Genomic DNA, 14,247 nt, shown 5'->3' with positions numbered 1-14,247 from the left:
TTGAGTTGATACCCGATATTTAGTAAATCAGAACATTCTCCTGCAGACTGCAAAATGGAATAGAAAAAGCAAGGGGAAGCCAATGGCTAGTGTCTTCTTGTTACTGTTACTATTAGAAAAACATATAATAGAAACAACAAGAGAGGAAAAAAATTCTTGGCTTCCTCTAGCTTTCTTTACCTTAAAATGAAATTGAATGTAATTGGTCTGCTGTATTATTTAGAGCTCCTAACTATGCAGAAGACTAAGTTGAAGTGAGAAATATATTTTTCGAGAGAAATTTTAGGTAGTAGTAAAGATTCTAAAGCAGTTAGCAAAAGTAAAGGTACAAAAAAAGTCAGGCTTCTGATAAAATTTCTTTTTTTTATCTAAATGTCCATAGAGAAACAAATGTTTATATTTGCTACATTGACTATGGATAAAACAAAGGCTAGTACTTGCTGAGCAGTTACTGTGTGCCAAGTACTGTTTTAAGAACTTTGCGTATTCTCTTTTTAATCCTTATAAAAACCCTGTGAGGTAGGTTCAGTATTGCTCCCATTTTACAGATATGGAAACCAAGATGCCGAAAGGTTTACATAACTTCCCCAAGGGCACACACCCAGCATGTGGCAGAGACAGATTCAAAGTCCCTGATTGCGCTATGTTTAGGGAAAAGTTTCATGACTGAAGGGCCCTGCCTCTCACTCAGAGCTGGCCTTCGGGGTCTGCAGGCTCAGTCTCTCTTGGTCCCTATGTGTGGGGAGTCACAGGCTGCCTTGGAGACAGGCACCCACATGCCAGCTCAGTTCATCTGACTGAATCATTAGGTTTGGGTTGTTTAAGAATGGGTTTCCCTCCTGATTTGATGGAAGATTCAATAAGAGGCTTTGTAGCAGTTAAGATAAATGATTTGCATTTTATTATTTATTGGTTTAAGTCAGTGAGGGTTATAGAGCTGGAAAACAAGCATCTGTATATATTAACTATAAGCTTTGCTTGGAGTCAGTTTGTATAGACTATATAACTGGTGTATGTTTATGTTCATATTAGAAACATTCCTTAGAACTATTGGGTAGTCTTTTGATTTTTTTTTTGTGGGTGTGAAAACTTACAAATAAAAAACAGATTTGTCTTAACAGGGGAAGGAGCCCTTTACTTGTTCAATATGTGTCCACAGCAGCTGTTTGAAATAAAAGTTTTCAAGGAAAAACACCATTCTTGGTTTATAAATCAATCAGTTCAATCAGGTAAGTGACTCGTGTATATATTTCCATTAACTAAACACATACTCTAGCTTTTCCATCCTTCATGGGCATACGCGGTCTATCCTCCTGCTTTGGAGTCTGGTCCATGATTTTTTCTTCCTTGGCATCAGAGCAGGGTTTAATCAAGGAGAAAGGAAAGATAATTTGAGCAAGTTTATATCAATACCTACACATCTTAGATGGTAGGAAATGTTTACCTAACGACTGATGTGTCTCCTAAAGCCCTGATACCTTCTTAGTCAGAAGGTAGATGACCTCTGGACCATGGAGTGCATTGTCTTGATGGGAAACTGTTTGCTCTTTTGTTAGCCACAGTTGAGGATTTGCAAGTTTTTAGCATCTTATTGCCTTGGAAATGGACATTGATAAAGCTTCTAAAATAGAATAAATAGAACAAAGATTTTTTTTTAATGCTTTGTCATATAAATTACTGTTGCCACCCTCCCCCTAAGCACACAAACGCCCCCCCAAACACCAAAGTTCTATTTCTTTTTATGTTCCTTACATTTGGAGTAGTGTTGACTCAGAAGGAAAGGGATACCACGTGTTGTTCTGGAGCTTCTGAGGGGGGTGGGGAGGAGGGGGGCGTCCTAGGATAGTTGAGGCACTCTGTATTTCCTCCGCCAGTTCTCATTGTTTCCAGAGAGTACTTTCAATTTCCTTCTTAGCCCCCTGCTTTCTGTTGACTCTACATGGCTACTTAGACCTAAGGTAGGAAGGCCGCTTTGCCTTGCTTCTAAGACAGAAGAAGGATTTCATGCTGCTGATAAACTTCCCATGCCTATGTGCATGAGAAGAATTACAGTGGTTTTTAGTTGTCGAATGCAATGGTAGTCTGTGTGGCCTGGTAGTTGGAGCATGTATATCCCCTTTGATTATTGCTGCCATGCTTGCTCGTTTGGCAGTGTGTGAGACTTCTGACTTCCGTTATAGTACGTACACTTGCAGTTGGGCCTGCCTAGATAGACACAGTAATATCCCGATGAACTGGAAAATATCGGTCACTTCTCCTGGACTGAGTTGGTCCGTACTTTTTTTTCTTTGTTAGTAGACCTTGTTGTTTAGAGTAGTTTTCACAGCATAGGTACCTGCTTTTCCCATATTGTCTTCTTTTTAAACTTAGCCTTGAAGAAAGAGCTGTTTTTAAGAATTTTTGTTTTCAGACCTAGAAACCTATTCCTAATTCCTGAATATAATAGATGCCTCGTGTAAAATGAACTCAGAGCTTCTGATAGGTTGTTTTCATAAACTTCCACTTTTAAAAAGATAATCAACTAATATCATAATATGAAATTACTTCCTTAAATCTTTTACTTATTATGAAATGGATTCATATATATAATTTAGGGTTAGAATCTTGGCTGTGTAGGTAAATTGCTATGTTAGAGAATAAAAGTAAGTGCAAGTATTTCCTGAAACCAGAATAATAAACATGGAGATAAATGAATTGTTTATTGTTCCATTTGGTGAACTACCTCTTCTGCTTCACTTCTGTGGAAGAGGAAGTCTGGGGTGCTCTGAGGGGAGTGTGATAGAGTAAAGAAAAGTGGGGAGTAGGTAGGCTGCTTTGTTTGATTTGCCTTCTTTCAGCCTGGAGAGCACCATTAATCTTAATGCAGATTTTCCAGTTTCTTATGCTTAGCCTTGTTAGACGCTTGCCCCCTTGCCTGTTTTTTGGGGGCAAGGGGCAGGATCTGGGGTGGGTAACAACCTTCTGAGCTTTGTGTCATTAGCAGTTTGGAGCCGTGAGCCCACAGACCATAGAAGGAGCTATGTACAGAGGGGAATAATATTGCTTTCCCATGGCTTTGTCCTCAAAAGCACAGGAAATTACATTTTACTGCAGCTTTATAGATAGACTTATATAGGTTTCCTATGTTTGTGCAGTTCACATTCTGTCCATATTTCCCCTAACCCTGCCTTTTTGGGGTGGTAGGGAAGACCTCTGTTAAAAATGATTTCTAAAGAGAAATAGAAAGGTAGATTGAGTTCAGTGTCTTGGCTATCCTCTACACACAGGGATTTGAAGCTCTTTGGAGTAAAATCTTATGGACCACATTCTGCCTTTTGAGAGAATCACATAGAATCTTGGGCCTGTGTAAGAAGAGCTTCCGAATCTAGAATTTCACATACATTTTTCAATGAATGGTTTCCACATTGGGCTTAAGATGTCTTTCCAGGCGTTCATTCCCTTTGTTCTCTTCTTAATCTATAGGTGGTCTTCTCCACCTTGCCACACCCATGGACCCTCTATTTTTGCTTCTCTACTACCTTAAAAAGGCTGATAAAGAGGTGAGTTTCCCAGTTTGGGGTAATAACGGTAAGGAAACAGAATAGATTGTTTTTTGCTTGATCTCCACTCTCTCTTTTTAACGATCCAAATATAGATTCCCTACAATTCAGATTTAGTTTGGTTGGTATAGAACTCACGTATCACGTGTGCTGCTGTGGATTCGGGAGACCTGAGAACTACCACCTTAATCTTGGAATAGTTTACCCGTGACTTCTGAGAACTGCCTCACCCTCTGTGCTGTGTGTCTTACTTGTCTGACACAGCCTAGCAATGAGAATTTTATTGTTAAGTACTCATTAGTTTTGAAATACAATACAAATGCTAAAAAAATTGAGCTCAGTACATAGAAGTTTGGAAATTTTCATATAGTTTACATACTCATGGGTTCATCTTATTTAATCCTTAGACCAAATTTCCAAAACTTCTATTTTGTGGGAATATTAGTCGAGTTTGCTATAAATAGTGAAAGTAATAAAACTGAATTAAAACTTTAAGTCATCCTTTCTCCTGCTGCAGCTTAGCTTCTTTTATTTTCTTCCTTTCCTATAGCCCGGGTCCCTTGGTGTGGATTAGTGAAGTTTTATTCCTTAGTTTAATCATGTTTCCTGTTATCTGGAAGCTACATAGGGCATGTTTCCTGTTATCTGGAAGCTACATAGGGCATGTTTCCTGTTATCTGGAAGCTACAAGCAGTGAGGCTAGTCAGCCATGGGTCTCTGGTGAACACAAATGGTTCTAATCACCACCAGGAAGGCCTGGCAGTATTCAGAGAGGAGGTTGAAAACTTCATTTGTGCCCAGTTTGTTTTCTGTGATACATTAACAGAGACAAAGCCACCAACCAGCCTTAGTACCTGCATTGATGAATGTTTAAAGCTCCCCTCACCCATTTTTTTGGTAATGTTTCCCTATTTCCCATTAAGACCATGACTGGTGGATAAACCCTCACCCTGATCTTCTGGGACTCTCTGGGGATGCTATGGTTCATTCAAGTTCACAGATGCAGAATGAAGCAGGGATCCTGCTCAAGGCGGTAGTTGGCTTTCATTGTAAACCATCTTTTCTTCTCAAATACTAGAAATGTCCTCTAAAGTAACCCATGAGACAGTTAGGTATTTGTTTCCCTACATTTTAGACGTGATCTTTTCCTGTTTAGTTAAATAAATGTATTGGTACCCACTTTTAAAATGTTGACCTATTCTTTTTCAATCATAAGATTTATTTTAACATCACAAGAAATAATTCTTGATTCTAACTATCCCAACTGTTATTACCTTTATATGCAAAGCAAGTTGCTTATTACGTTTTCTTTTTATGTGTATATGGTAAAGAAAACAAGAATGAAACATTACTGTGAAATTATTGTATCATGACTTTATGAAGCAGAATATTGTTTTAAAGTAGTTAAATATTTAAAATACTGATTGATTGTGGAAGGATACAGATTAAGGTAGAAATCTAAAGACAGTGAGACTTGGGAAATCTGTGAGTTATTTTACTATCTGAAGGAAAAAGAAAACATTTAAAGTGAGGTATTTCTTGCCACATTTTAACCTAACAGAAAAGGTGACAGACTGTCACACATAGTACTGAATGAATGAGAACATTTCACCCTTGAAAAACAAAGAAAGCTGCAATTGCAGAAGGAAAACTGATCAGACAGTTTTTCTGTCTTAAAATGGAGTTGTCACTAACACAGAAACGGAGAGGGAGCTGGAAGTGGGACATGGGCAAAACGATGCACCTTCTAAAAAGTCTGGTATCCCCAAGTCAGGAGACTAATAATTTAGACAGACTTCTCTCCATTCCTTAACTAGTAAGGTTAAGAAAAACAAAGTCCTAACTGAGAAGAAGAATGTTCTACATTTCTGTTTCTGTACTTCTGGCCCATTGGTCACCAGGCCGTATACACTTATCTAGCGGAACCTGATTTAATGTGTCTGCAGCTTCATTGTAATTATCCTTCGAGCTGTGTTTTCTTTTATTATCGTCTAAATTCGGAAGCATCGTCAGACAGCCCTGACAGGAGTAGGTTCACTTGTAGTATTTTTCTTTTTGTCGTGGTGTTTAAGCCCTGAAGTGAGGCAGGAAGGGGAGCTGTACGCTCTGGGCTTGGCCTGTGCTTAGTCCTGGATGATGGTCAGGATTCCTGCTCGGGGACCTTCAGCTTGTCCTTCTTTAAATTAAACTGGTTGGACCAGCCCTAGGCAATCTCTACCATCTTGTAAATTTCCGTAGCTTCCAGTGCTTTTCTAGAATTTTGCTGCCCTGTTTTATCAGATAACTGTACCCCTGAGGTTGGAACCCCAGTGCTTTCAAGAGCTTCCTAAAGGAAACTGAGAGTCAGTTCTGGAGGCTTTCCCAATTTAGGGATTCTTTAGGTGGAACAAGTGGCTTTGAACTTCGTTTAAAGGTCCAGCAATGAGGTAACGTATCTTTTTCTAATGTATGAGTTGTTGACTGCTATGCCTGCTATGACTGACTAAAGTCTTTTTTCAGGGAAAGTTTCAGCCTCTAGATCAAGTTGTGGTGGATGACATGTTTCCAGATTGCATCTTACTGCTCAAACTTCCTGAACTTGAGAAATTGCTTCAACACGTGACAGAGGAAAAGGGTATAGTATACAGCCTTTAAAATCAGCCTATGGCTGCTAGAAAGGCCGGGCATCTGTCTTGTGATGTGGCTGCTTGAAGGCCCACGGATTGTAATGCGTATTCTCCGTGGGCCATAGGGGACACTGTCACCCAGATTGACTTCCACTTGTCAATACTAGGCCTCCACTGCTTTGAATTGTTCATTTTTTGACATTCCAACCAATGAAATGTGGTGGCCTGTTTCCTATGGGACCAGGCTTCACAAGGCTTGTGCTTTAGTATCAGTTCTTTGAATTAGTCTATGACTTTCACTTTCTGCTTCAAGTTTCTTATTTGTAAAAATTACATAAAACCTATACCTTTGTAGATTTAAGAGACATTTATTGGACATTTGTTAAGAAGTATACGTTGAACACTGGTGCTAGACTCTGGGAATACTTATAAATGAGACATCATTCTTTCCCTCACTTAGCTTGGAGTCTGATAGGAGCAAATGACAGGCAGGGCAGTGACAGTAGGGACTAATGGAAGTAATCTCTGAGTTTTCTGGCGATGCAAAAGACAAGTTTGTAACTTGGCCTGGGTTGGGTGGGAGTACAGGTCAGTGGGTATTGTGTTGCTCTCCTGGGGGGAAATCACCTCTGAGTGGAGTCCTAGAGGGATATCTCAGAGTGGCAGCATAACAGAGGAATGGATGTATGGAAAAGTTTGTCACATTCAGGACGTTCCAAGGAGTTCAGTGTGGTCAGCGTACAGGATTCCAGGATGGATTTAGGTTAGTAAGGAAGGGTTCAGATGGTGAAGGGCATTATATCTGTGTGAACTTGACCTAATGGTACTGGAGTGTCAGCAAAGTTTTAAGCTGGAAACTGCAATAGTGTAGAGTATGTCGGAGAAGCTAAGGCCAGGTTCATGGAGGCTACTGCAGTGGTCTAGGAAGGAGGTGATGGTAGCCTGACCTTAGGAGCCGGAACTAGAGGGAAGTAGCAATTTGGAGGTGGAACCAACCCCCATTGGTAATTGGATGGTACTCAGGCGTAGGAGGAGTCAGGATGACTTCTGGGTTTGTGCCCATCCTCCTGGGGACAGCGACGTGGATGGGAGGAACAGGCGGGGGGTAACGAAGAGATGAGTTAGATATTATTCATTGGAATTTTTAGAGGAGGAAGTGAGGCAGTGTGTATGAATGTGTTTTGACAAGTTAAAGAAACACTGTACAAACTTAGCATCAAGGTCTCAAAAAATCCTCCAAGTAGTTTCAGGGTTAATGTGGAAATCGTGTGGGAACCAAAACAACAGGCTGATAAGTTGTGGTTTTTTGGGGTCATAGATAGTTTGTCCAACTATGGCAGTTCTTCTGGGACCAAGAAAGTGGAGAGTCCAAGAAGTGTAAGCTTACAGTGGGAGAGGGGAGAACCTCATTGATTGCATTTTACATTTGAGGGGTCTACTAAATTCACACTTGGCCAGACTTAGAGCTCATTTTGGATCTGAGGGGTGTGTGATGCCAGGGTTTTATCAAAGCAGTCCATTAAAGACATTCCCTGATGCTGAGCTTGGCAGGAGACAGCAGTCTTTTTCTGGGTGACAAATGAGTAGTTCATAACCATTTCTGAAAGCTAAAGTAATGAGGAATAATTACAAGTCATTTTAATTGTGTCAAGTTAACACAAATTGAAAATGCAATTAGCTCTCATTATCCAAAATTCTTATAATAGCTATATAAGAACAGTTATCTTAAACCCAAACCCAGAAACCCAGATTCAGAAAGAGTTCTAATGCATGATCTTACCCCTCTCTCATTTCTTCCTTGTTGAATACCAAATCACTGACCTCTTATTGAATTGTTATCTGAACTCCTGTTCTAATCTCTTTCACTTTTCATCATTGCCTAGCTCTGGGAAGTTCTGCTGTATTAGAAGTGTGTACCCTATACTTACCTTGTTTGGCTCTAAATAACCAGTTGTAAACTTCAAAATACTGTGCATTTCCCTTTGGAATTTTATGGAAAAGGTATCTATCTCAGTATGTTCTCTGTATATAGAACTCACATAAATAAAAATATTTTATATATTTTTGTTCTGGGTCAAAGGGTGAAGCAAGTAATGTGGAATTGCTTCTGTATATTTTGATGAAGAGGCCGTTTTGAGGATGAGACCCGAAAGACCTTATTATTTCTTTCTTTTTTTTTTAACTTTGTTTTTAAACCTTCCATTATTTTAAGATTTACAGACTGTAGTTCATTAGGGGAAGAGTTTGATTATGAAGAAAACTGCCAAGACATCTAGAGAATTGCATACATCTTTTACTGTGTGAAATTTAATCTGCATTACTTTGTGTTTTGCCTTACTGTTGTTAAAAAAGAAAGAAAGAAAAATTTGAGGCCTAGAGTTTTTAGAAACTTGATATATGTAAAGGTTGGTAATGTATTTGCTTTCAAAATGAAAGTACATGGGCAGGTGAAACAATTTGTTTAATGAAAAAGATTTTAAGTTTCAGGAAAAAGCTATAAGTATTATTTGTACCCAACCCCAATAATCAACAAATGTTAATATTTTATTATAGTTGCTTTATATCTCTTTGAGGGCAAGAATTTCTTTAGGAACAGTCTGGTAATCTGATCGCAGGATCTGATGGCCTGCAAGGAAAATAAAAAATGTATTTGCTATATAGTTTTGAACAAATCTTTCAAAGTTTTCAGCATTCTTTATGTATCAGATGAAGAGTTTCAAGAGTTGAAGGTATCTCCTGTATTCTTTCATACATTATAATTAGTATTCTGCAAATTATTCTAAATAGTTGTTCTAAATCATAAAACTTTCATTCTCTTAGCTTTATAGTGTTGAGATTTCTGAATGACCAACGTATGTATGAACATTATTTAAGTATTGCTGTTTAGTGGTACCTAGTACCTACCACAAAGAGATACTTCAGTAATTAAGTGAAATAATACAAGTAAATCAGTGCCCAGAGAGTGCAGGGTATATAGTAAATGCCCAATAAGTGTTAGTACTATTGAGGCTTCCAAATTAGAAATTTTAAAATCATTTGCTGATGTTTAAGTACAAGGGACACAATAAGTGACCAATACACATTTGTTTGATGGTCCATTTATTAATATATATTGAAGTGGTTCAAATAGGAGAATGGGGATAATCAGATAACAAAAATATCTTCCATATATAAGCATCTCTATGCTTATTGTTTTGCATATATTATTGAATCCTTCCAGTAATTCACTTTCATTTTTATTATAACCTGCATTTTTACAAATGAGGAAACTGAGGCTCATAGAGTTCATGTTAACTGACATCATAAAATTTGAAGTGGTAGAATCAAGATTTGAACCCTTGTCTATCTGACAGCAACTCTTTCCCTTCCTTCTTACTACTGTGTAACACTTCCAAAATACTGTTAGAGTTTTTAGATTGTCTCATGTAAAACTAGAAACTTAAAAAAAACAAAAACTATCTTGTATGTCACCTCTCAATGATTTCCCTTTGTGAGTCAAAAAGAGAGAGACAGGAAAGGAGACAGAAAGAACTTCGATAACTTAAGGAAAAGGCAATTTTCTGATCTTGGTAGTGAGCTTTCAGTTTTCAAGGCACTATATAATCCTGTTTTAATGATTGCTTTGGGTGCTGACTACTTACTTGATTTGGGGGAATTGTCCGTTTATAAGTTAGTGTTTCATTCCAGTCTTTGTATTTTATTGCTAAGATTTTTAAGAAACAAAGAAGACTACTAAAGAGTGGTCAGGTTATATCCATGACAGGGAGCAAAGATAGAGAAGAAAGCTGATGTTTTTAACTTCCATCCTCTCCACAGGCACTATGCAGATAGAGTAAACCCTGAAATAGTCAAGTTCCCCAGCCAGCTATTTTGATAGTAGACTCCAGATGCTGTCTCAAAAGTCAATTACAGTACAGATCTGCTTAAGCCTGCTACGTCTATGAGAACCTTCCCGACTTGCCTTCTCCCTGCCGAATAAATCCAGCCACAGTTGTTTGTATCCTGAATGATGATGGCGATGACCTGAGTTAGCACTGCCTGCTTTATTAGTGAAGGAAATGATGTGTCTCTGTTTGCGAGCTCTGGAGTTCAGCACGTTTTTTGCCAAAGAAGCTCACATTCCGTGGAGAGATGACAGGGTGAAGGACTGCTAAAGGGAGATGAACTTCATCCTGAGTGTAACACTCTGTTTCGTGTTGCAAGCAAAGGCTGCACTGCGCTGTCCAATGTGACTCACAGGAAGAGCCAGGAAAACTTACCTGATTAAAATGCCCCAACCACAGTTGCCAAGTTTCTATCCCCAGGAGGCAGGAAAAAAAGAGACCATATGAGTTTCTCAGTTGTGGAAAACATTGAGAAAGTAGATGTGAAAATATGCTCTCGGCAGTTTGTTCAACAATACATCAGGGAAATTCAGGTTTGTGAACCGATTATCCAACTGCTGAACATGTTATTTAACTGTGGACTCACTTTTATTCCATCTTTATTTTGTAAACCCAATCTTTCCAGATGTTTGAGACCAGTTTTATAGGCACCAGACACATTAGAGAAAGAAACCTTTCCAGCATATGTGCATATTATCTAACTCCCTAACTCTTGCAAATATTAAATTTAGGACATGAACAAACATGTTATGGTATTTTTTTCATAACTGTGGGTAATCTGTGGCCTTGGTGAGTATTTTAAATCTCCTTGCTTATAAAAATTTGTAAATTTTAAAGTTAAGCAGTACTTGGTCGTTGTGTAGCATTTTGGGACATTCAAGCTGGATGTTTCTTCTGATCATCTTGTCCAGGGAATGTTTAATTAAAAGTAAATTTATAATTTAAAAAACTTCCTAGGAAAAAACTCCAGGCCCAGCTAGCTTCACTTGTGAATTTTGCCATACTTTAAGGAAGAAATAATACTCAAAAAAATAATGATACTTTCTCAAACTCTTTCAGAAATTATATGAAAAAGGAATATTTCCCAACTGATTTTGTGAAACCAGAATTACCCCAATATCAAAATCAAAATTATTACAAAAAGAAAACTAGGCCATTCTCCCTTATGATAATAGACTGAAAATTTTAAGACAAATATTAGCAAATCAGATCTATAAAAAGGATAATGTGTTATAACCAAGTGGGGTTTATCACAGCAATGCAAAGTTGATAGAACATTAGACAATCAGTATAATTCACCATATTTACACATCACAAAAGAAAAACTGTATGATCATCTCAATAGATGTAGAAAAGCATTTGACAAAATTTAGTCATGATGTAAATTTTCAGCAAATTACAAATAGAAGAGAACTGCCTCAGTCTGGTAAAGGGCGTCTATGCCAAATCCAAGCTAACATCATACTTCGTTGTAAAAGACTGAACACACTTTTCTCCTAAGATTAGGTGCAAGATGAGGATGACCACTCTCACCACTTCCGTTCATCCTGTAGTGGAAGTCCTAGCAGTTTCAATGAGACAAGAAAAAGACAAAAGGTATACAGATTGGACAGTAAATAGTGAAACTACTCAAAACCAGTATGGTCAGTATATAAAAAGCTCAAAAGAATCTACAAAAAAAGTCACTAGAACTAATAAACCAAGGTCTCAGGATACAAGGTCAATATACCAAAATCAATTGTATGTCTGTATATGAGCAGTGATTTAAAGGACAATGGAATAAAACCATACCATTTATAATATCAACAAAAATCATGAAGTTCCAGGGATAAATGTAACACAAAGTGTACAAGACCAGTACACAGAACGTTACAAAACATTGCTGAGAGAAATTAAAGAAAAATTGAATAAATAGAGATATACCATGTTCATGAATTAGAAGACTCAATGTTATTAAGATGTCCATTCTCTCCAAGTTGATCTATAGATTTAATTATAGAGAATCCAGAAGTAGACCTACACTTTTAAAGAGTCAGTTGATTTTTTTCAAGATAATCCAGTGGGAGAAAGGATAGTCTTTTCAACAAATGACCTGGAAAAAACAGATCCCCATACGAAAAACAACATTGATCCCTCACCTCACAGTCATACAGAAAAATTAACTCAAAATGGATCACTAACTTAAATGCAAAAATGAAAACTATTAAACTTCTAGAAGAAAACCTTTGTGACTTTGGGGATAGGCAAATCTGTCTTAGAACACAAAAACCACTAGCCATAAGAAAAAATTATAAATTACATTTCATCAAAATTAATAGCTTTTGTTTTTTGAAAGACACCATTATGGAAAGAAGATAAGCCACAGTTGGAAGAAACTGTTTACGTGGCATATATGTATCTCAAATGCACAAAGAACTCTTTTAACACAATAATAAGGTGATATACAGCCCAGTAAAAAATCAGCAAACAGTTTTAACAGACACTTCAGGAAAGAAGATTTATGGACACCCCATAGGTACATGAAAAAAATGTTCAATACCATTAGTCACTGGGGAAATGTAAATTAAAACCACAAGGAATTATGATCGATATCCACCAGAGTGGCTAAAATAAGAAAGACGGTAAATTGTGGAACAACTGGAACTCCCCTACCTGGCGAGTGGAAGCATAAAATCGCATAACTGGCAATTTCTTATGACTCAGTAATTCTGCTCCTAGATATGTACCCAAGGACTGAAAACATATGTCTGCCGTGCAAAGACTTGGGCAAGAATGTTCAGAGCACCCTTTGATTTCATAGCAACTTTTTAAAAATAGCCAAACACTAGAAACAACCTAAATGTCCTTTAGTGGGTGAATGGGTAAACAACACGTGGAATATTCATACACAGGATACATACTCCATAATACCAAGGAAGGAACTACTGCTAGCTGCAAGAAAACGGAATAATCTCACAGAAATTATATTGTGCAACAAAGGATGGTCACAAGAAAGTGCTCACCTCAGGATTCCAGAATAAAGGAAAAACGCATCTATAATGCCAGCAGACCAGTGGTTGCGTGAGGTCTGGGGAGGAATGGGAGAACGGACAGCAGGAGGGCTCAGGGAACTTTCTGGGGTGATGGTTACATACAGTCATCCATGCTCCTCAGATTGTACACTTAAAAAGGGTGTATTACTCATGAACAGTTACTAAATAAAACTGATTTTTTAAAAAAATGTATTACTGATCAGCACAAGAAGCTAAGCCTCCTGACTTCTGACAGTGTTTGTTTGTTTGTTTGTTTGCTTTTTCCTCCCCCGTTGTCCCCTACAAGATAGTGTTGGCTCTTTCCCATCTCCCGTGGAATCAGTGATGGAATGTGGGGAGCAAGGTGGGAAAGAGTAATGGCCCCGGGATTTGAGCCTGGTGTCCGGCAGGGTGGTTCCGGAGGAAGGTGGCTCGTTTGGCTTCAGGCACACAGCCTCAGCCCAGAGCAGTCGGCTTCCTCATTGGGCTTGTTTGGTTTTGTTAGGATGAAGTCACCCAGAGAAAGGTACAGTTGGCCTCAAAGGAGGAAGTGGAGCTAGAAAAGAATCCAAGGAAAAGTCATCAGAGATGTAGAAAAACCGAGAGAAAGGTTTTATAGAACCACGGCAGAGAGGTTTTCCCCACAAATAACGGTCAGAAGTACTGAGGCGGGTGAAGAGCTCCTTGATCTTGATAAACTGAACATCAGATCTACAGCTTTGCAGTCAGCTTGAGAAAGAATCCCGATGCTCCTGCTTACTAGCTCAGTGACTTTGGACAATTTACCGAACGTCTCTCAAACCCAGCCCTTTAAGATGGGGACAAACAATGGTTTTCACCGGCGATTCATACTGAGCACTCCATGAGAAAATGTGTATAAGGAACGTAGCACAGGCCTGGATGTAAATCAGTTTCTGATGCTATTATCAGTAACAAGTTGTCAGTTCTGCTTTGTTCTTAGCTAATATTGAGTAAGTTTTGTTATGTGCCAGGTGTTGTACTATCGGTTTTATATGGGTCAGCTCATTTAGTAGGTGACTTCCCAAGGTGACATTGTGCACTGTGTAAGAGCCCAGGAAGTATGGCTCAGGGCCTGTGGTCTGTGCTTCTTCTGAAAGAGCATTTTCAAGAGGGAATGGAGTATTTCATCTTTTATGGCAGAATAGTATTCCATTGTGTATATACGGTATACCACAACTTCTTTCAT

The 14,247-nt window shown here is 38.3% G+C and overlaps 1 protein-coding gene across 8 annotated transcripts in view; it reads left to right on the top strand.

Moving 5' to 3' along the window:
* RNASEH2B (ribonuclease H2 subunit B) overlaps positions 1-14,247 on the top strand; it is a 72,982-nt gene that overhangs the window by 27,416 nt on the left and 31,319 nt on the right. For 7 of the 8 annotated variants that reach the window (XM_074329916.1, XM_074329917.1, XM_074329918.1 and 4 more), the window contains exons 3-5: positions 1,122-1,229; positions 3,463-3,539; positions 6,039-6,153. In XM_074329916.1, the coding sequence (XP_074186017.1) occupies positions 1,122-1,229; positions 3,463-3,539; positions 6,039-6,153 (300 nt within the window). Of the gene's footprint in view, positions 1-1,107; positions 1,230-3,462; positions 3,540-6,038; positions 6,154-14,247 lie in introns of all 8 variants that reach the window. The other variant, XM_074329913.1, reaches the window with a different exon arrangement.

This window comes from Rhinolophus sinicus, linkage group LG04 (genome assembly GCF_036562045.2).
Source record: "Rhinolophus sinicus isolate RSC01 linkage group LG04, ASM3656204v1, whole genome shotgun sequence".
NCBI lineage: Eukaryota > Metazoa > Chordata > Mammalia > Chiroptera > Rhinolophidae > Rhinolophus > Rhinolophus sinicus.
This window is presented reverse-complemented; position numbering and strand designations above follow the sequence as displayed.